Source organism: Hoplias malabaricus, chromosome 5 (assembly GCF_029633855.1).
Source record: "Hoplias malabaricus isolate fHopMal1 chromosome 5, fHopMal1.hap1, whole genome shotgun sequence".
NCBI classification, from domain to species: domain Eukaryota; kingdom Metazoa; phylum Chordata; class Actinopteri; order Characiformes; family Erythrinidae; genus Hoplias; species Hoplias malabaricus.
This window is the reverse complement of record NC_089804.1, coordinates 5787721-5808512: the sequence shown is the minus strand read 5'-3', so window position 1 is coordinate 5808512 and position 20792 is coordinate 5787721. Positions and strand designations below refer to the sequence as shown.

The 20792-nt window shown below is 43.2% G+C and overlaps 1 protein-coding gene across 1 annotated transcript in view; it reads left to right on the top strand.

The window, feature by feature from the left end:
- plxna1a (plexin A1a) overlaps positions 1–20792 on the top strand; it is a 252313-nt gene that overhangs the window by 186562 nt on the left and 44959 nt on the right. Inside the window, 3 exon segments of the mRNA XM_066670409.1 lie at positions 46–246; positions 14658–14754; positions 17941–18131. Of these exon segments, the coding sequence (XP_066526506.1) occupies positions 46–246; positions 14658–14754; positions 17941–18131 (489 nt within the window).

Sequence of the window (20792 nt, the reverse complement as noted above, 5' to 3'; positions counted from 1 at the left end):
ACAGATCTTTGCCTAAAACATGCTTTATTTGTTCTTTTCTTTCAGGAGTGCCCTCAGATCCTGCCTTCCACACAAATCTACATCCCAGTGGGCGTCATGAAGCCCATCACGCTGCTAGCCCGGAACCTTCCACAGCCGCAGTCTGGCCAGAGAAACTATGAGTGCATCTTCTACATCCAGGGCAAAGAGTACAGTGTCACAGCGCTGCGCTTCAACAGCACCAGCATACAGTGCCAGAAGACCATGGTAAGCCCTCTGTCCTGTCTTTTGTAGAGTAACAGTGACCTGTGAGGAGACACAGCTCTGTAAATATCACAGAAGGCAAGTCAGGATGTAAGCTCTCAATACCCAGCCATATTTTTACAGCAAATCTTCTGTCCGTTCGACCATAACTAAGCCAGCGTGAAGCCGGACTAAGCACTGGGGCAAACTAGGGCTGGGCATTTCATCAAAATCCATTAATCAGAGTCAACATTGAACAACGTCGAATCCACATAATCTTGCCTATATCAGTTATATTGGTTTTTCTTTTAATTCTGTTCATTTTTATTTTAATTCTGATAATGCCCCTCCACCCCCATCCCCCATGTTCAGGTGTTATCCCTTTAAAACCCTACTATCGCGCATTGAGTCACATCCCAGTAAACAAGGAGCGTCCCTGGACGTTCAAAATAGGTCTAAAAGTAGTCTGTCCGTCAAGGACATATTTTAAACGTCAATGGACGTCCAAATTCCATCTTAATAAGTGAGTTAAGTGGTGACCGATCGATAACGTCAGTGGACGTCCAAAATGCGTTTTATACAAGTAATTTTTTTCGGGACCAATTAATAACGTCAACGGACGTCCAAAATACGTCTAATAGTCGTCTTTTCAACGTCTGTGTTTGGACGTCTTTTCAACTTTCATTTTCAACCTTAAGAGAGCTCTGATTAGACTGCAGTCATTACGTTATTTCAACGTTGAATCAACGGCTAAATGTTTACTGGGATGAGTCTGCTACATGGAAGCTGCATGAAGGAGAACCTAAACACAGAGGCCAGCCGAGCAGCTTTGAAAATAAAAAAACATAAAACAATAAAAGCGGGTTCGTTTATCGTATTGAGAGAAAATGTTCGATAAATCGTGATATTGATGTGCGGTCATATCGTCCAGCTCTAGTCCTAACCACTGTCCTTAATTGATCCCAGCAGCAAGGATGAACTCTTGAAATGTGTGGCAGATTTTTTTTTTTAATTTAAATGACTCTCTTTGGCAGTCATCAGTGCGGGAGAGAAGAGCCCATGTGTTTAATAGTGGTATGACACTTCTGATGTCCAATAAAGACCTCGAGGGATCCCTCTCTCACTCTTTATCTGTCCCTGCCGTGTCTGATGGAAAATTAATCACGGAATTAAGACTGTAACTCATTCCCTGCCTGAAAGGATGTACTTCCCAGCATTCCTCCCTCCCCGGGCGTTTGTTATTTGGCCTGGATTTGTCTCAGTAACTATCTAGCACTAGTGATTAGTGATTAGTACAATGACTAGTAGTGAGTATAAAAAACAGAGGGCTGCTGATGTCGTGCCAAATGAGCAAACGCTGATGAGTCCTTGAGATCTTACTCCAGGTGAAATGTTCAGGACATTTTCAGAATGGCTTTTTATATCATAATAGGTGAAATAAGGACAGATTAGTAACCACAGTAACCAGGGAGTCGTGAGGCATCAGCTGCCAGATGGAGGCCCTGGTCTGTGGTGGCAGATGGTAGGACAAGTATCATTAGGTGAAGATAGCTTTTGTGTTTGCCTGAGATTGATCAATTTGATCAGTCCTCTTTTCATTTTAAGACGAGGAGTTAATAAAGTGTTGTCTTGTGCCGGGAGACACGAGGAAGGGCGCAGTCTTGAGGTCATTGATTGATTCAACAGAAGCTGTGGAGTTGAGTGGTGAGCAGGTAAAGCATCATTGAGCGTATTAGCCTGTTGACACAGAAGAGGAAAGGACTGGGCTATGGGTTCCTCATTGTTGGCATTGTTTGTAGAGCACACATAGAGAGGTCTGTCTAATGAAGAGTATGTGGATATTTATGGCCCAGTTATTTAGAGTACAGATTTCCACCTTTTTAAATTTAGATTTTTTTTTAGATTGGATTAATAACAATTTTTAGAATTGTCACCTATCATCAAATGTTTTTAACCTACTACTGTAACCTGCATCATCCTGTGATTAGTGTTGCACCGAAATAAACATTCCTAGAGGAAATAAAACTGAAATACAGGGGACAGTTCTGCTGAAAACCTAGGGGAAAAAAAGAAAAAGAAAAAAGAACGTAATTAATTAATTAAATAAAATTTGAAAACATACCAGATTATATATCAATAGATAAAATACTTTCCCACACTACATTCCATTTTAGTGCAGTGTTTTACATAACCGCAGCAGGTAGTGTCACAGTCACACAGCTCCAGGGACCTGGAGGTTGTGGGTTCGATTCCTGCTCCAGGTGACTGTCTCTGAGGAGTGTGGTGTGTTCTCTCTGTGTCTGCGTGGGTTTCATACAAAAGCAATTCAAAGTGCTTTACAGAAGAAACAGTTCAATTAAAAGCAAGAATAAAAATAATAAAAGTCCAATAAAACAATTAAATTATTGCAGTAAAAGGAAATATATGATAAAAACATTAAAACATTAAAAACATAAAATCATTAAAACAATTTAAATAATGCAGCAATTAAAGAGTGGTTCCTAATCATGAGAAAATAAATACTTGCAAAACAAGATGTAAGTAAATTAATATAAAAACATATATATAAACCTTATCAGAGGTTCCTCTACATAATGAAGTAGGTCACATGCCCGGCCACGCATACGTGCCACATAAGGATGAGACTGTAGTCAGCAGGGAGAATGTGCTTTGTAACATATCATCACTGTGGGAACAAAACCAAGCATCTCCAAAAGAAAGAAAAAAATAAACAAATGTGTTTTTTAATGATAGGCCATTTTAAGACCTTTAATTCCAAATAGTGTGGAGCATTTCTATTGGTCCATTCCTCATGAAAGTGATTCTAAAAGCATTTGGACAGTGGAGAAAAATGTACAGAGCAACAACTAATGATTTTGCACATAACCAGCCCCCACTCCCTTGATTTCAGGGCATTGCTGTAAATGTGAGTTACACTCTACTCTCTAAGTGCAAAAATACACAGTTCTACCTTATGTTCCTTTAATGCAGTTATTTGGGTTGTGTGTGTTCACCTGGAGCTAGTTTTACCAACAGGAAACACAACAACAGGAGGTAACAGTATAGAGATCAGCCCGATCCAATCCCGTAACGGTATCAGGTCCAATATTGATTCTTTCACTCACTGGATATCGGACGGACAGAGTCGATCCACTCACCCATCTATAATCCAGTCCAGAGCTTGCACTCGACAATGACCCAGCTGTAACATAATGTAATGAGGCACGCCACTGATCCAGATTCCACTCCATTTCTTACCACAGACTCATAGCATCCTCAGCCTCTGAGGCCAAATACACAAGGAAAACAGAGGTTGTTGTCTGTGCATTGGCCCCCTGTCCAGTCCCAGAGAGAGAGAGAGAGAGAGAGAATGAGAGCAAGAGAGAGAGAGAGAGAGAGAGAGAGAGAGAGAGAGAATGAGAGCGAGAGAGAGAGAGAGAGAGAGAGAGAGAATGAGTGCAAGAGAGAGAGAGAGAGAGAATGAGTGCAAGAGAGAGAGAGAGAGAATGAGAGCAAGAGAGAGAATGAGAGATAGAGAGAGAGAGAGAGAGAGAGAGAGAGCGAGATAGAGAGAGAGAAAGAATGAGAGAGAGAGAGAGAGAGAGAGAGAGAATGAGAGCGAGAGAGAGAGAGGAAGAGACAAAATGTGAGACAGAGAATGAAGAGTGAGGAAAAGAGAAGAGAAAGTACAGACAGACAAACATTAATTGTTTTTGAGTCTTGTTTAGATGTGTGTTTATTGAGAAGCTGTTGGTGTAGATAGAAACCTCAGCAGTTGTGTAGGCTATATCTGAATCTGAATCTGTATTAGCTGTGTATCTGAATCTGAATCGGTATCAGTTGTGTATCTGAATCTGTATCAGTTGTGTATCAGAATCTGTATCAGAATCTGTATCAGCTGTGTATCTGAATCTGAATCGGTATCGGTTGTGTATCTGAATCTGTATCAGTTGTGTATCTGAATCTGAATTGGTATCGGTTGTGTATCTGAATCTGTATTAGTTGTGTATCAGAATCTGTATCAGCTGTGTATCTGAATCTGAATCGGTATCGGTTGTGTATCTGAATCTGTATCAGTTGTGTATCTGAATCTGAATTGGTATCGGTTGTGTATCTGAACAGGTATCAGTTGTGTATCTGAATCGGTATCAGTTGTGTATCTGAATCGGTATCAGTTGTGTATCTGAATCTAAATCTGTATTAGCTGTGTATCTGAATCTGAATCGATATCGGTTGTGTATCTGAATCGGTATCAGTTGTGTATCTGAATCGGTATCGGTTGTGTATCTGAATATGTATCAGTTGTGTATCTGAATCTGAATCGGTATCGGTTGTGTATCTGAATATTTATCAGTTGTGTATCTGAATCTGAATCAGTTGTGTATCTGAATCGGTATCGGTTGTGTATCTGAATCTGTATCAGTTGTGTATCTGAATCTGAATCGGTATCGGTTGTGTATCTGAATCAGTATCAGTTGTGTATCAGAATCTGAATCAGTTGTGTAACTGAATCTGAATCGGTATCGGTTGTGTATCTGAATCGGTATCAGTTGTGTATCTGAATCTGAATCAGTTGTGTAACTGAATCTGAATCGGTATCGGTTGTGTATCTGAATCGGTATCAGTTGTGTATCTGAATCTGAATCGGTACCAGTGTATCTGAATCTGAATTAGTTGTGTATCTGAATCGGTACCGGTTGTGTATCTGAATCAGTATCAGTTGTGTATCTGAATCGGTATCAGTTGTGTATCTGAATCTGTATCAGTTGTGTATCTGAATCTGTATCAGTTGTGTATCTGAATCGGTATCGGTTGTGTATCTGAATCTGTATCAGTTGTGTATCTGAATCTGAATCAGTTGTGTATCTGAATCGGTATCAGTTGTGTATCTGAATCTGAATCAGTTGTGTATCTGAATCTGAATCAGTTGTGTATCTGAATCTGAATCGGTTGTGTATCTGAATCGGTATCGGTTGTGTATCTGAATCGGTATCAGTTGTGTATCTGAATCGGTATCAGTTGTGTATCTGAATCTGAATCAGTTGTGTATCTGAATCGGTATCGGTTGTGTATCTGAATCGGTATCAGTTGTGTATCTGAATCGGTATCAGTTGTGTATCTGAATCAGTTGTGTATCTGAATCTGATCTGAACTGAAAATGTGTGTCGGCCCATCACTAGGAAAATGGATAAAGGAGTCAAAATAGCACCAGAAAACCCTCTACTGCACAAAGCCAAGAAATTAAAGTACAGAGAGAAAGTGTTAAGATCTGTTCCCGGCTCATTGTTTTTAACACTGTTTCCTCACTGTGTGATCACTGTTACATCTGGGGATGTCACACCCTGTGTTTGCTTTGTTTAGATGCCGTTGGTTTGTATTGAAACGCAAACCACGACTCTAGAAACGAACCTGGTGACTGTCCACTGGCCCCAATAGGCGAGTCTCCCAGCGCCCAGACTTGAGTGAGCTTTTAAGATTAGCACATTGTAGCTTTAGCAATTTAGCATTAGCGTAAACAGCAGACATGGAAATTCGTGCTAAGTTAAGCCGTATCTACGCTTCGTCTCCCCACATTCACCACCTACTCTCCGTTATTCCACCGTTATGTGTAAATAAAAAAAGTTCACAAATGTTTACATCAACATCGCCATCTTTAAACTTGTCTAAAACTCACATGTACTTTAACATACGATATCATCCCCAAGAACAGAACACATCCATCACATGCCTCTGCAGCGCTTTTTTCCTGATGGACTTTTCCCAATAAATTCTTCTCCGTTTTCAGACCGTTTCATTTTTATGTAACACTTTATTGAAGACTACACCACACTTTTCATACAGTGACAGAGGAGTGGGAGAGTGTTTGAATGTTGACTCACAAATATCTAAATAAATGTATATGACAGAGGGGGAAGAGACGAGTGAGAGAAGAGGACTGAAATCACTCCGCCTCAGCAGGCTGTGCCTGAGTGCTTCAAAACAGGACCCCAGGGAGGAACAGCTCGAGGTGATAATATCACACACAGCTTACAACATTACAACATTACCTTCTGCTTAGATAAATGACCGGCTCCTCCGCTCCTCAGTCTGCTCCGTGGCCACAGGAGAGAGACAGGACGGAAACACAATGATGGAAGCGAGAGAGAGAGAGAGAGAGGGCGAAGGAAGAAAAATCTCATTCGGAATCTTCTCGACAGCATCGGCAGAGTTACGCCGCAAAACGGGGGACTATCGGGAGAGTTTGATAGGATCCAATTAAAAGCCATCGCAGATAAAATGATGATGAATTGCAGCTGTGCAGAAGAGAGACGGCTCGGATCAGACTCGCCTCGGTCCTCTCTTCCAGAATTTAGTGGAAAGAGGAGTGAGAAAATGGTGGAGGGAAGGAGGGAGCGGGGTCACGGAAGTGGACGAGGGGAAAGGAGAGCAGCTGTACTGCCGGGTGTTTTCCGCTGGGGAGGCAGACGGAGAGAGAAGCGATGGCTGAGATGTGGAGACTAGTGCGGTCTTCGCTGGCTTCCTGCGGTGGGGTTAACCGTGTGTCAGTCTCCCCCTGTGGAGGAGGACTCCTACTAAGCTCATCATCCACAGAGGACCTGGAACTGAAGTAAAAGACTAAGCCACTTAAGCGTGCGGCCCTCTTTGTATTGCAGACCTTTCACAGTGTGTGGAATGTTGAAAAATAATGATTAAAAAAATAAATAAAAGTCAGTCTATTGACTTGTGTGTTGAGTAAAGTTGTAGTGTGTTTTTCTACCCAGAATGCCGTTCTGTGGCAGTGTAGTCAGTCTGAGCTCTGAGGAGGTTACAAAGACAGTGAGCACTTATAAATACAAAATAATATACGCCTTAGAAATAATACCAAGGAACATGACATCATCAACAAACATACATTTCTTGGCTTTGTCAATATTAATATTTTATTACGTTTTAACCTATGACCTGACAGCAGCGCCCCGTAATAAACGTCACCCAGCGACGAATGTTGTAAATAATTAATATTAAAAATAATTGACAATGTGATACTGATTATTGAAACGTTTTATATTGCGATATATACGGATATTGAATTATTGCCCAGTCTTTCAGTAACATGATTCGTATGATACACGTGACCTGACAGAGGGCCTGAGCTGAAAAACAACAAGATGGAGGAGACTGAAGTGAGGAGTATTGTGGCACAGCTGGTTAGTGTTGCAGTCACACAGCTCGAGGGACCTGCTGGTGTGTTCTCCCTGTGTCTGCGTGGGTTTCCTCCGGGTGACTGTCTGTGAGGAGCGTGGTGTGTTCTCCCTGTGTCTGCGTGGGTTTCCTCCGGGTGACTGTCTGTGAGGAGTGTGGTGTGTTCTCTCTGTGTCTGCGTGGGTTTCCTCCGGGTGAGTGTCTGTGAGGAATGTGGTGTGTTCTCCCTGTGTCTGCGTGGGTTTCTTCCGGGTGACTGTCTGTTTCCTCCGGGTGACTGTCTGTGAGGAGTGTGGTGTGTTCTCCCTGTGTCTGCGTGGGTTTCCTCCGGGTGACTGTCTGTGAGGAGTGTGGTGTGTTCTCCCTGTGTCTGCGTGGGTTTCCTCCGGGTGACTGTCTGTGAGGAGTGTGGTGTGTTCTCCCTGTGTCTGTGTGGGTTTCCTCCAGGTGACTGTCTGTGAGGAATGTGGTGTGTTCTCCCTGTGTCTGTGTGGGTTTCCTCCGGGTGACTGTCTGTGAGGAGTGTGGTGTGTTCTCCCTGTGTCTGCGTGGGTTTCCTCCAGGTGACTGTCTGTGAGGAGTGTGGTGTGTTCTCCCTGTGTCTGTGTGGGTTTCCTCCGGGTGACTGTCTGTGAGGAGTGTGGTGTGTTCTTTCTGTGTCTGCGTGGGTTTCCTCTGGGTGACTGATTAGATTCCTCCAGGTTAGATTTTAAGTTCTTCACCAGTGGAGCAAAATACTCACTCCTCATAGACAATGAAGTCAGCTTTCCATTTCCACCTTAAATGGTGTGGCAGGTACATACGGGCACTTTCTGCACCATTTAAGGTGGAACCGGACACTGGCGAATAAACATATGACTCCTATCTCATCCAGCTGTGAGCACTGAGTGTTTTCTGCTGCAGTTTTTCAGTCAAATCACAAACAGCAACATTTTTACTTGATTTTGAACGACTGACTGTAAACGACACAAATGACAGGTTTGACACCTCCAGGCCTCCATCTGCAGTTCACACTGTGACGTGACGTCATCCGCAAAGAACTGACCGCCGTTAAAATGAAGCGTGATGTAGCGCTGTTCTAAAGTAAGTGGTTTCTTTTAGTTTGTTATTAAAGCATGTGTCGACATGTTTAATTTAAAAAAGAAACAAAAAAATGGAGATCTAACTGATCTGAGGAATCAAAACCGAAAACTCAAGTCAAACTAAGCATCGCTTTGCCCTGCACTTTTACTGAACACATCAAACAGACATCAGTTTTCCTTAGAAATATCTTCCTTTTTCTTCTTGTTGTTCACATATATATATGACCGTGGTGTGTGTGTGTGTGTGTGGGTAGTGCGCACTTACTGCAATGTTATTCTTTCCCCCAGTGTACAGGTATCCTTTCAAAATGACTAATTACGTGCTAGTGACCCACACAAAGGCACCGAGTCTTTTTTTCCCTCTCTCTCCAGCTGCTGTGCTGTTTTGTTAACATCGGCACTTTCTAGCCCTGCAGCCCTGGGATCTCCTTCTCCCCTCTCGCCTCCTCCCCCTCCCCCTCTCCCCCCACCTCGTCTCTCCTTACGTCCCTGATGCAACTGTGATCTATGGGCTGGCTAGCACAGGACGGGTACAGTCTGGGGAGGTGCCCGGTCTACCTTCCTTTCTATTCCTGGCCTCCATTCGTTTTCCTCTGCAGGGGTAATTATGTATGCTTTGGCATGCAGGTGGAGGCAGAGGGCTTATGAGACTCATGTGTTGTCGGGTACATGGTCAAATTCCAGCTCTCCTCTCCGGGTTCCTCTCTCCTGCAGCTTTGTGATGAGGAGGACTGCGTGCCGCGTGTCGTACGGTGTGCGGTGCCAGCTGTGTGTGAGAGGAAAAAAACTAAACCCATGGTGATAAACTGTAATAACTAAAGCTAATGCATTTAAAAGAAGCCATGCCATCACCATAGAGTCATCCTAGACATGTCACCTTCCCTTTCTCTCGAGAACAAGCCTTATCTCACACAAGGGAGGTTTATATGACATCACCGTGAGAGATAACGCCCCGGGCCTTGACATTTCAACAGCTTTCTCGCATCGTCAGGTCAGTGTGGGACAGAAAGAGGGTGGAGGGTGGGGGAGGTAGAGAGAGTGTGTGTGTGTGTGTGTGTGTGAGAGAGAGAGAGAGAGAGAGAGAGAGTATAACAATCTGCTGGATCATGGATATTCTTAATTAGGTCATGAGCTTGTTTCTCCTCACCTTGTGTTTGAGGCCTCACTTGGCCTCTTTTGCTCTCGCTGCTCGTGTGAGCAATTAATTACACTCTGCCATGTCTCCATGATGACCAGGGGTCAGTAATGAGCGTTATTATTCATCTTCTCTCAAGTACATAGACATTTTCCCATGAGCATCTCTCTCTCTCTCTCTCTCTCTCTCTCTCTCTCACTCTCTTTCTCTCTTTCTTTCTCTTTCTTTCTCTCTCTCTTTCTTTCTCGCTCCCTCTCTCACTCTCTCTCTTTCTCTCACTCTCTCATTCTCTCTCATGCTCTCTCTCTCTTTCTCTCACTCTCTCTCTCTCTCTCTTTCTCTCTCTCTCCCCCTCTCTCTCACTCTCTTTCTCTCTTTCTTTCTCTTTCTTTCTCTCTCTCTTTCTTTCTCGCTCTCTCTCTCACTCTCTCTCTTTCTCTCACTCTCTCATTCTCTCTCATGCTCTCTCTCTCTTTCTCTCACTCTCTCTCTCTCTCTCTTTCTCTCTCTCTCCCCCTCTCTCTCTCTCTCTTGCTCTCACTCTCTCTTTCTCGCTCTCTCTCTTTCTCTCTCACTCTCTCTCTCTTTCTCTCACTCTCTCTTTATATCTCTTTCTCTCACTCTCTTTATCTCTCTCTCTTTCTTTCTTTCTCTCTTTCTTTCTCTTTCTCTATATCTCTCTTTCTCTCTCTCTCTCTCTCTCTCTTGCTCTCTCTCACTCTCTCTTTCTTTCTCTTTCTTTCTCTCTCTCTCTTTCTCTCTCTCTCTCTCTCTCTCTCTCTCTCGCTCTCTCATTCTCTCTCTCTCTCTCTCTCTCTCTCTCTCTCTCTCTCTCTCTCTCTCTCACTCTCTCACCCCCCACCCCTTTAATTGGACATTGGGATAGACATAGGTATAAGGTGTAGCTTTATATAAATAACCTCACATGACGTAAAGCAGCACTAGGTCGTATTTGTTTTGTTTTGCTCCTGGGCTCCCCCTACAGGTGCCAGAGTGTATCTCACTTGTGTCTTAAATTTGTTTTAAAAGGTCAGTCCCAGTGAGCTCCCTCAGTAGGCTCTGACTCTGTAGGCAGCTGTTTAAGTCGGCAGCGTTCTGACGGTCGTCTGTCCTCATGAGGCAGAGTACTGAGACTCTGTAGTTAGAGAGAGATTGCATCACGGCTTGTTCCCGCCCACCGCAAGCAACCGGTGTTTACTTCCCTCCGCAGCGAGCATCGCCTCAGCGTTTCAGCGCGGTGGATTCTCCTCGTCCCGCTCTTATTCCTGTTTTATTGTATTAATTATTGTGCTCTGAGAGAAGAGTGAAATAGATGGGAGTTGTGCTTGCGTTGCATCATTGGGACTGCCTTCGCAGCTTAGGAATGGTTCGACGCCGCCTTAAAATTAAGATTAAGGTGTCTCAGTAGGCAGCATAATGAGGTGTCTAAAAACGGGGACAGTCTACGTGTCTGGGGCACACTCTGTGTCCTAAAGTGCCCTCCATGATGCTCTCCATGATGCTCTCTAGCTTTGGGACAGACCTGTGTCTTAAACCCATCTCTTTTAAAAGGTCTTAATAATTGCCCCAGACAGTAAGTACAAGTTATTTTTATTGAACTAAGCAGATTCAACGCCATTATTTACATAGTTACATAGTGCTGTTTCTGCACTGCTGAGCCTGGAGTAACCACCACAGAGGCTCTGTTCTTCCTATTATTTGGCATGAAAATGAAATGTTACACACACCCAACTTTCCTAAGCATCCAGGGAGCAGTTGGGGAATGGATGCCTTGCTCAAGGGCACCTCAGCCATGGACGGATGGAAGGGGACTTCCAGTGCCCACGGTTTTCCTGCTCATCATCAGTGAAGCATCACGACGCCTTTGGGTGAATCTCATTTCTTAATTTTACCCCTTCCCCTTGAAACTAAGTTACTAAGTTGATCACATACGCCACCATCTTGCTGCTGATGGCCCTCCCCCTCTGCCCTTCCGCTCTCTCCCGACAAGAATTGAGTGATAGGGCTAAGTGGTGGGGCCCAAGGGTGAAAAGGGATTCCCCCTGTAATGTAAAAATGACTACGTAGTGTTGCTGTAAATGACAGCGAGTGACTCTGTGGTTTCTGAGGATCACGTGACCTCATGACCCTAGCCGCCCATGCTGTCATTATCCAAATGTGACCCACAACTTCATAACTGTAAGAATAAATAATCTTCTTGTTTTGGAAGAGCCCAGGAGGACAGAGGACGCCATTGTCCAGCTGCTGAGGTCATGCTGGACACACCCAACCAGCCTTTTAAAATGTGATGGAGTCGGACTCTGAGCAAAGGCCGTGTGGAGAGTTCATGTCTCCACTTACTGGCTTGTGTGTGTGTGTGTGTGTGTGTGTGTGTGTGCAGTTGTTAGCGTGTGTATTTGTGTATACAGAAGTCAGACATCACGTGGCTGCTGTTAATGTATAATGCTGTCTATTGAGAGAACAATGCCTTTCGCTGACTTTATCATCAAAGGGAGGACTGAGGGACTTGAGGGCAGCCAGTGATTTACATTCTCAGCCTTCAGAATTGTCAAGGAGCTGTGAACACACACACACACACACATACACAGCAGCAGCGCTTGGCAAGTCCAGAACTTGCAGCGCTAGTGTGTGTTGGATATAACCATGGCTGGTAATAAGTGCTAGTCCATTGCCTCACTTCTCACCCTCCAGGCTCTCTCTCTCTCTCTCTCTCTCTCTCTAGCTCGGTCTCACTCTGTGTGTGTGTGTGGGAGGATATGGCATGGTCCAAATGAAACATGTCAGAGAACAAATTGGAATGCCAATTTCACTTACTCTTCAACATTGCTCTTCACGCCTAAATTCTGCCACTTATTTCATTTGTAAATTAATGACAGCCGCTCTGAAATTTAGATTTTCTAGATGTACTTTTTTCAACCCTCCTTTGTCTCCATTATTCTTTTATCCTCTAGACCCTCCCCATATATATATATATTGGTCATTAAGTGCTCTGAGCAGCACGCAGTATAAAATGATATTCCAGTACAATCTGAAAGATCAGAACTGCAGTGAATGTATGCAGCATATTGTAACGTATGGGGTCCAGAATTTTGACTCCAGTTATTTGCAGTCAGCCGACGGAACTCTCACAGACGTGATGTAAATAGCAGTTGTCCACGGCCTGTGGGAGTAAGGGATGTCCTCAGAGGTTAAAAAATGAAAAGTTGAATTGATTTACAGTGGAATATATAACATGTGCATTGAGAGTGTTTTGACTCATTGAACCAAATTTTGTCAAAACGGAAAAAAAAACACACAAACACTTTTGAGTCACCAATTCACCTACCAACATGTGTTTTTGGAGCGTGGAAGGAAACCAGAGCACCTGGAGGAAACCCACACAGACACAGAGAGAACACAGCAAACTCCTCACAGAAAGTCACCCGGAGGAAACCCACGCGAACACAGAGAGAACACACCACACTCCTCACAGACAGTCACCCGGAGGAAACCCACGCAGACACAGGGAGAACACACCACACTCCTCACAGACCGTCACCCGGAGGAAACCCACGCAGACACAGGGAGAACACACCACACTCCTCACAGACCGTCACCCGGAGGAAACCCACGCAGACACAGAGAGAACACACCACACTCCTCACAGACCGTCACCCGGAGGAAACCCACGCAGACACAGGGAGAACACACCACACTCCTCACAGACAGTCACCCGGAGGAAACCCACGCAGACACAGGGAGAACACACCACACTCCTCACAGACAGTCACCCGGAGGAAACCCACGCAGACACAGAGAGAACACACCACACTCCTCACAGACAGTCACTCGGAGCGGGGCTCGAACCAACAACCTCCAGGTCCCTGGAGCTGTGTGACTGTGACACTAACCTACTGCGCTACCGTGCCGCCCAGCGTTGTTCATAGTTTAAATAAAGCATAATTTTAATTCAGAGGACGTTTCGTCACATTAAGCTGATCTCCAGTCTGTTTACAGGTAAAAAGAAACCAAGGGTCTCGGTCCTAAATGGCCCAGGTGGTTTCCAAATGTTGAAAAGCATGAAAAGAGACGAGTATGTTGCTCTATTCCTGCAACACAAGTGGATAATATCGACTTATCTTTGCTCTCGCAGATTATTTAACATGGAACTGAGTCCAAAGTCAGGAGAGCGCTAACTGCATGAAAGTTACCACAGTTCGATTTACCAATGAGTTTCTGTGGCAATTAAAAAAGTGAATAAAAACTTACAGACAAGTTAAACGTCAACTTGAATACGGGTAAAGCAATGAGTCTGTGCCGTCTCTGTGTTACTCCAGTGGATCAGTACAGTCTCCGAGGGGAGACACTGTGAGTGGCAGTTGGTGGAAAGCGAGGAGGAGAGAGCAGTTGCCAGGCTGCCGGCTGAATGAGGACGGCTACAGTGAGGAGGCTGAACCACTTGTCAGGGTGCAGTGAGCATTACTCCCCCTCACCAGCCACCCCCTCCGCCCCCCAACCCCTTTCCGCATATTGATCTCCCTCTCACCGCGTGATGAGAATGCTGACACTAGGAGTGCCCCATCTTCACACAGTGGCTCTCTAGCATACACACTCAAATGGCAGCATTTCCATGGCGCGCTAAAGATAAGCCAGCATGTTTCATTCATGCCCTGCCGCTTGCTTCAGGTCCAAGCTAGAGATGTGTGGAAGGAACTGGAATCAAGTTCAAGGCCTCTACTGCGCATCCCGCTGATGTGTTTGAGGAGCACTGGTTAATATGGTCCCGGGGTGTGGTGTCTTTTAACAAGTGGTGGGAATCAGAAAAGCTGAACACAGCAGGCCACACAATCAACTCATTTATTAATTAACAAGACAAATGCTACAACAACGTATGGAACTTCATATATAACACTATATTTAACGGTGTATGATATTGCGATGTGATCATCCCATGGCTGACGTGAGAGGTTATTAATCACAGATAATCCCAGCTCTTGTTTGGTTTGTGTAAATGTTGTAAATGAAACTCGTAACCTCTGTTCTTTGTGTTTTTACAGTACGACTACGAAGGCAACGACATCAGTGATTTGCCTGTGGACCTGTCAGTAGTCTGGAATGGAGACTTTGTCATTGACAACCCTTACAATATTAAAGGTATCACTCTTTTCTCCTTCTCTTCCACTCCATAAAAGATCGTCTTTCTGCTTTCTATAAAGTTAAAGAAACTATTTCAAAGGAGCAGTGTTCTTTTTCATGTTTCTGTTCCTCTTTGTTTCCCAGTTTTTTCTATCGTTCTGACAGTAAGCTCATGTTTTTGGTGTTTTTTTATTCTTCCTGTATCCAGTCCTCTTTTCTAGGAGGGCTCCACTGGTTGGGAGAACACACACCTCTCCTCAGAATGCCTTTGAAAGACAATTAGAGATGTTTTACGCATGGCTACTCTCTGCACCAAGGCCTGCTGAGTTCAATAATGCTTATCTGTCTCACTCTGAGATGCCACAGCATTTCACTGCAGCTGAACAACACCACAGCGAGCGAGCACTACTCCAACTGTAAATAAAGGCTGGAGGTGTCCAGATAATAAGCAGGACTGCAAAGTTAATAAAGGCGAACAGTGGCTTTGGGAAGTTTACAGATCAGAGAGACAGAGGATTTACAGATCATACGGTTATATATCACCGTAAGTTTATTAGAATGGAATTAATCACGATTAATCACATTGTCTCTTCTTAAGTCTGAAGCTTTTAGTGATGGATATTTAAATGTAAAATAAAGGAATCAATGTAAGATCGACACAGTGGAGTTACATTTGTAGTAGCAGTGTCCGTCGATTACAGAATATAATCACAACAATAAAGTTAAAATACTAGTGCTACTTTTTGACCTCACTGTACCGTTGATGATTTTTGAATTCAAATCTCTTAATTTGCTGAGTACAGTTTGCGGCTCGTACAATTAACACCTTCGTACTGCAGCTTCAACCACACTAAGAGATCAAAGGAGGGATTGGTATGCGCTGGTACATCACAAAACTCTGCACAAAGAGTGAATTATGGGTAATTAATTAGCGATTAAAGTTTTTGATGAATGGGAGTAGTGTTCTTGGTCTTTGACCTAATCATCCAACAACATCAGTGCTAATCAATAATGCCCCTTGATTTTCATTAAATATTTCCTTCGTAGCGGAAACCCGAACAGTTACTGCAGCAAATGGGACAAACTCGAAAGACGACAGTGGACCACGTCTGAGGGGAAAGATGGAGGTCTGCGGGCGGTGGACCACCGTTTGTTAAACAGAATTTTAGACAGAATGCCATATTTTAGCACTTTCCCATCCACAGTGTAATCTACTGATATTTCCTTCATTACTTTCTCTTGTAATTCTTTTAAAATAGATTAAAAATTATTTTAAAACATAACAAATATCAAAGGAAATTATTTGAATTAAGAATACTGTCAACATTTTCAGAAGAATCATTTATATAATCACTTCTGTCAGGTCGACTCTTCACTGTATCACTCATAGCTGTTGGTTTTATTTGTAATAGTTTATTTACCTGAATAAAAGTCCCCGTTCATTTAAAATCAGTTTGAGGAGATTGAAAACTAGCTTTTAGATCTCGTACCCTGGACTTAAAGCTGTGAGGTCCAGTGGTGGACCAGCAGTGGCCTGCACTCAGCGGTGCGCTGATCTTTTTAAGCCAGTGGACCGATATATGCTCACTGTCTGGCACCTTTCATTAAAGAAGATAGAGAGACATTTGGACATGTTCTAATCCCCCTCAGTGATGGTCATCAGAGCGTATCATAAATGTATTACATGCCAGTTCATGGCAGACTACTTTCTTCATTCTAAATGTTAACTAGGGTGACCAGATGTCCTCTTTTTTAGACTTAAAAAAATGTCCGGGCGGAATTTCATAAACATCCGGATTTTGTTTTTCTACAGCTTACACAGAACTACAAGAAGTTTCGTTCACAAACTAGTCCCGCCCTCCCCTACTCCGATTGGTTCGCTTGAGTGAGAAGGGGGCGTGGTGAAGTAGCCTAAAATCTCCTGATTGGACGGTCTGACTGTAGAGCTACCGTTATTGGTGGATAACCTTCTCTGTAAACATTTAATTGTTCAGTCTGCACGTCAGTAGTCCTTGTTTACGTCAGTAGTACCTCTTTTTCACCATCTCTGATCTGGTCACGTTATTCGTGGCTACGTCATAAAACCAAGGTTAAGAACGTGAAGGACTTTTTTGTTTCAGACACCACTGCCAAACCTCTGTGAAATTTAAACCATTCCCTGTCTACGTAATGTGCCGTGCCTCGACTACTTCTCCATCTCCTCCCATAGCTCTTCTTTCTCTTCTCCTTTAAACCCATCCTTCTTTATTTCCCCCTCCCTCTGTTGGATTTTTTCTTTTTTTAAGAAAAGAGTGTCGATTTATCCATTTTGCCAGATTGCCTGGGAAAAAAACTCAGGCTTTGCCCTGGTGTAAAGTGGAAATGTTAATGTAATTAAATCATTCATTTGGTTCAGTTTAATTAGCCCAGCGCTACTTTTAAGCTGGGCCGTTGCTAATCAGATTAGCATTGGGCTTCAGTGAATGAATATGCCATTTCCTTTGAAGTCTCAGGACTGTCTATCGCACCCGGGCGAGAGCTGGATTTCCTGCTTCCCTGAAGCGCCAGGGGACAGGAGTCTCAGGAGAGATCTGCCATCTTTCACTCTCTGTTTAATAAAAAGACTGGAATGAAAAGACCAAGCTTCCTGTGTCCTTTGGAAGCAAGGTGTCTTCCCTGTTCAGTTACTCAGAGCCAGACTTTCTGCCAGGCTTACATTGTTTTTTATTCAGGCCAAGGACTCTTAGTACACTAGATCTTAGTAGATGATTATTGCAACTTTGTGTTTTCTATACTGTTCAGTGACTATTTTTTAAATTATACCTTTAAATTAATAAATTCTTTAATTGAATGCATTTACATTAGATTTGCATTTTTTATTTACAGATTAGAGGGTGTGCATTTTCTTACCGATGCAAACAAATGACAAACAAAGAAATGACGGGTTTCTCTCTGGAAAAATAAATGCATGTACAAATTTCCAAATCAAAATTGTGTCTTTTATTTACAAAATTCGGTTGAAAAGTGGTATTTATTGAAAATAAAGACTTTTAACAGCCTTTCTAACTTGTTTCCCTCATCCGCATTTCTGCTATTTTTGAATCAGTTGTAACATGTTACTGTGTAATAAATTGGTTTGGAAATCGAATGTATGTGTGCTGTAAACTCATCATTTGGTTTTTGAGAAACATCCTAAAATCACCCAATCTCTTTGTCTCTCCGCAGCTCACCTCTATAAATGCTTTGCTCTGAGAGACAGCTGTGGGATGTGTCTAAAGGCTGACCCACGCTTTGACTGTGGCTGGTGTGTCCAAGAGAAGAAGTGCTCCCTCAGGCAGGAGTGTACCCCACCAGAGAGCGCCTGGATGCATCCCAGTGTTGGAAATAGCCGATGTACGCACCCCAAGATCACAAAGGTGAGACGGTCAAAATGTGACTGATAGATGGGTCAGTACGGAATATCTGCAGCAATAACAATAGCTGATAATTATCATGTTCAAATATCATTTAATAATATTTTTATTAATATTTTATTAATGAATTATTAATAATATATTTATGTAGTGAACTAAGAAATACACAATACAGTAGCCTGCTTTGGATTACACATAATGGTTTTTGTGTATCAAACTGTATTGGTTGTATTTTATTTACAGCTGTAATGCTATGTAAAAATGCTATGTAAGGCTATGGAGCGGCACGGTGGCGCAGCAGGTAGTGTTGCAGTCACACAGCTCCAGGGATTCAAGTCCCGCTCTGGGTGACTGTCTGTGAGGAGTGTGGTGTGTTCTCCCTGTGTCTGCGTGGGTTTCCTCCGGGTGACTGTCTGTGAGGAGTATGGTGTGTTCTCCCTGTATCTGCATGGGTTTCCTCCTGGTGACTGTCTGTCGGGAATGTGGTGTGTTCTTCCTGTGTCCACGTTGGTTTCCTCTGGGTGCTCCAGTTTCCTCCCACGGTCCAAAAACACATGTTTGTAGGTGGATTGGTGACTCAAAAGTGTCCGTAGGTGTGAATATGTGTGTGTGTGTGTGTGTGTGTGTGGCGGGGGGGTGTTCCCACTGTTGCGCCTAGTGATTCCGGGTAGTAAGAAATAAATGAATGAATGGCTATGGCTGTCACGGAAGCATTTATCCTGAGATATTTTCTATACTGGTAGATATTGGCTGGTTGGCTGGCCATGATTCTTTTTTAAAATGTGTGGCTCATATGGACAGATCTGCTGTAGATATGTCACCACCTTTGTTTTTTCCCATTGTTTCTGTACTGTTTTAGTGCATGGACAATGTAAATGTTCATAAAGGTCTCACACCTACCTCTACACTACAAAGTGAAACTCTCACCTCTCCCTGTGTTTATGTCTGTAGCTTACTAACATTATCCCCAACGGTTAAGCCACCTCTCTACTTCATTGAGTTGCCAAACCAGTTGGTTTAAGGCATGTGTTTCTATGGCTGTGTAGTGGCGGGTGGATGCTAATATAGCACCGTGTGCCAGCACTGGCAGCCTAGAACTGAAGAGGCAGCAGCAGTGTTTCTGTGAGCGATAAGCTCCTGATACTGGGTAATTGGCAGTGGCACAGTAGCTAATCTGTTAGCTCATGCCTGTCTCTCGCACTACTTATCTCTCTATGAGCAGGGCTGAGAGCCTGAATGGAAGGAGACGTGCAGGAGGCAGAACAGACTGGGGAAAAAAGAAGGGTGACACTCACTTTCAGCTGAGACAGGATCAGCTGACCTGGCTTAAGCTATAGCCTAAGCTAAGCCAGAGAATTTGGGCAGCATAGGTTGTGGCTGGTCTGAAGTCTTTGCAGAAGCATAAGAGTAAGGGGGAATTATTTAATGAGAAAGGAGAGAGGGGAGAGAAGCCTCTTTTCTATCTCTAGTACAGTAGTACAATTGATTACTAAGTGAGCATAATTAGCCTGGTTTGATTCAGTTGATTGCAGTGCAGTTTGTGGACCATTGAAGAATAATCTTTGTGGTTGAGCTAGGGTGACCAGACGTCCTCTTTTTTTTTTAGACTTAAAAAAATTGTCCGGGCGGAATTTCACAAACGTCCGGCATTTTGTTTTTCTAGAACTTACGTAGAACTTCGAGAAGTTTCGTTCACAAACTAGTCCCGCCCTCCCCTACTCCGATTGGTTCGCTTGAGTGAGAAGGGGGCGTGGTGAAGTAGCCTAAAATCTTCTGGTTGGACGGTCTGACTGTAGAGCTACCGTTATTGGTCGATAACCTTCTCTGTAAACATTTAATTGGTCAGTCTGCACGTCAGTAGTCCTTGTTTACGTCAGGCAAAGCTCGTGTACCTACCCTCATCTCGAGCAGCTATGCCGAAACGTAAATGTAAGTTCTCGGATGAATTAAAAAAAGAAATTTCCATGTTATGACACCTATTGATTTCAATATATAAGTATTGGCAGAATTGCATATTAAAACTGCTATATCACAACCAGCATTTATGCTAATTAGAAAACTAGCGCATATCTCACAACCTCTTTTATGTTTTATTACACTGTACATTCTTTATTTTACATACATTTACTGTATTCCTCTGTTCCTGTCAGAGTCCTGAGACTCAGTAAGTTAGGCTTGGTCCAGATATATATCGTGTTGGGACCAAAACCTGTTTACACACTTACATTATAGGGGCTTGCCTTTCTTATGGGGATAAAACCTATGTCCCTAAAATGAACATTTTTCCCAGTAAACAAGGAACGTCCCTGGACCCTCAAAATAGGTCTAAAAGTAGTCTGTCCATCAAGGGCATATTTTAAACGTCAATGGACGTCCAAAATCCATCTTAATAAGTTAGTTATTAAGTGGTGACCAATCGATAACGTCAGTGGACGTCCAAAATACGTCTAATAGTCGTCTTTTCAATGTCTGTGTTTGGACGTCTTTTCAACTTTCATTTTCAACCTTAAAATGTCTAATCAACGTTCTCGTTGATTAGACGGCAGTCATTACGTTATTTCAACGTTGAATCAACGGCTAAATGTTTACTGGGTTAGCTAAAGAGGTTAGAGTAATTCTTCACAAAATAAACTGAAGTCTATTTGATGTCCCCTGACATTGTTG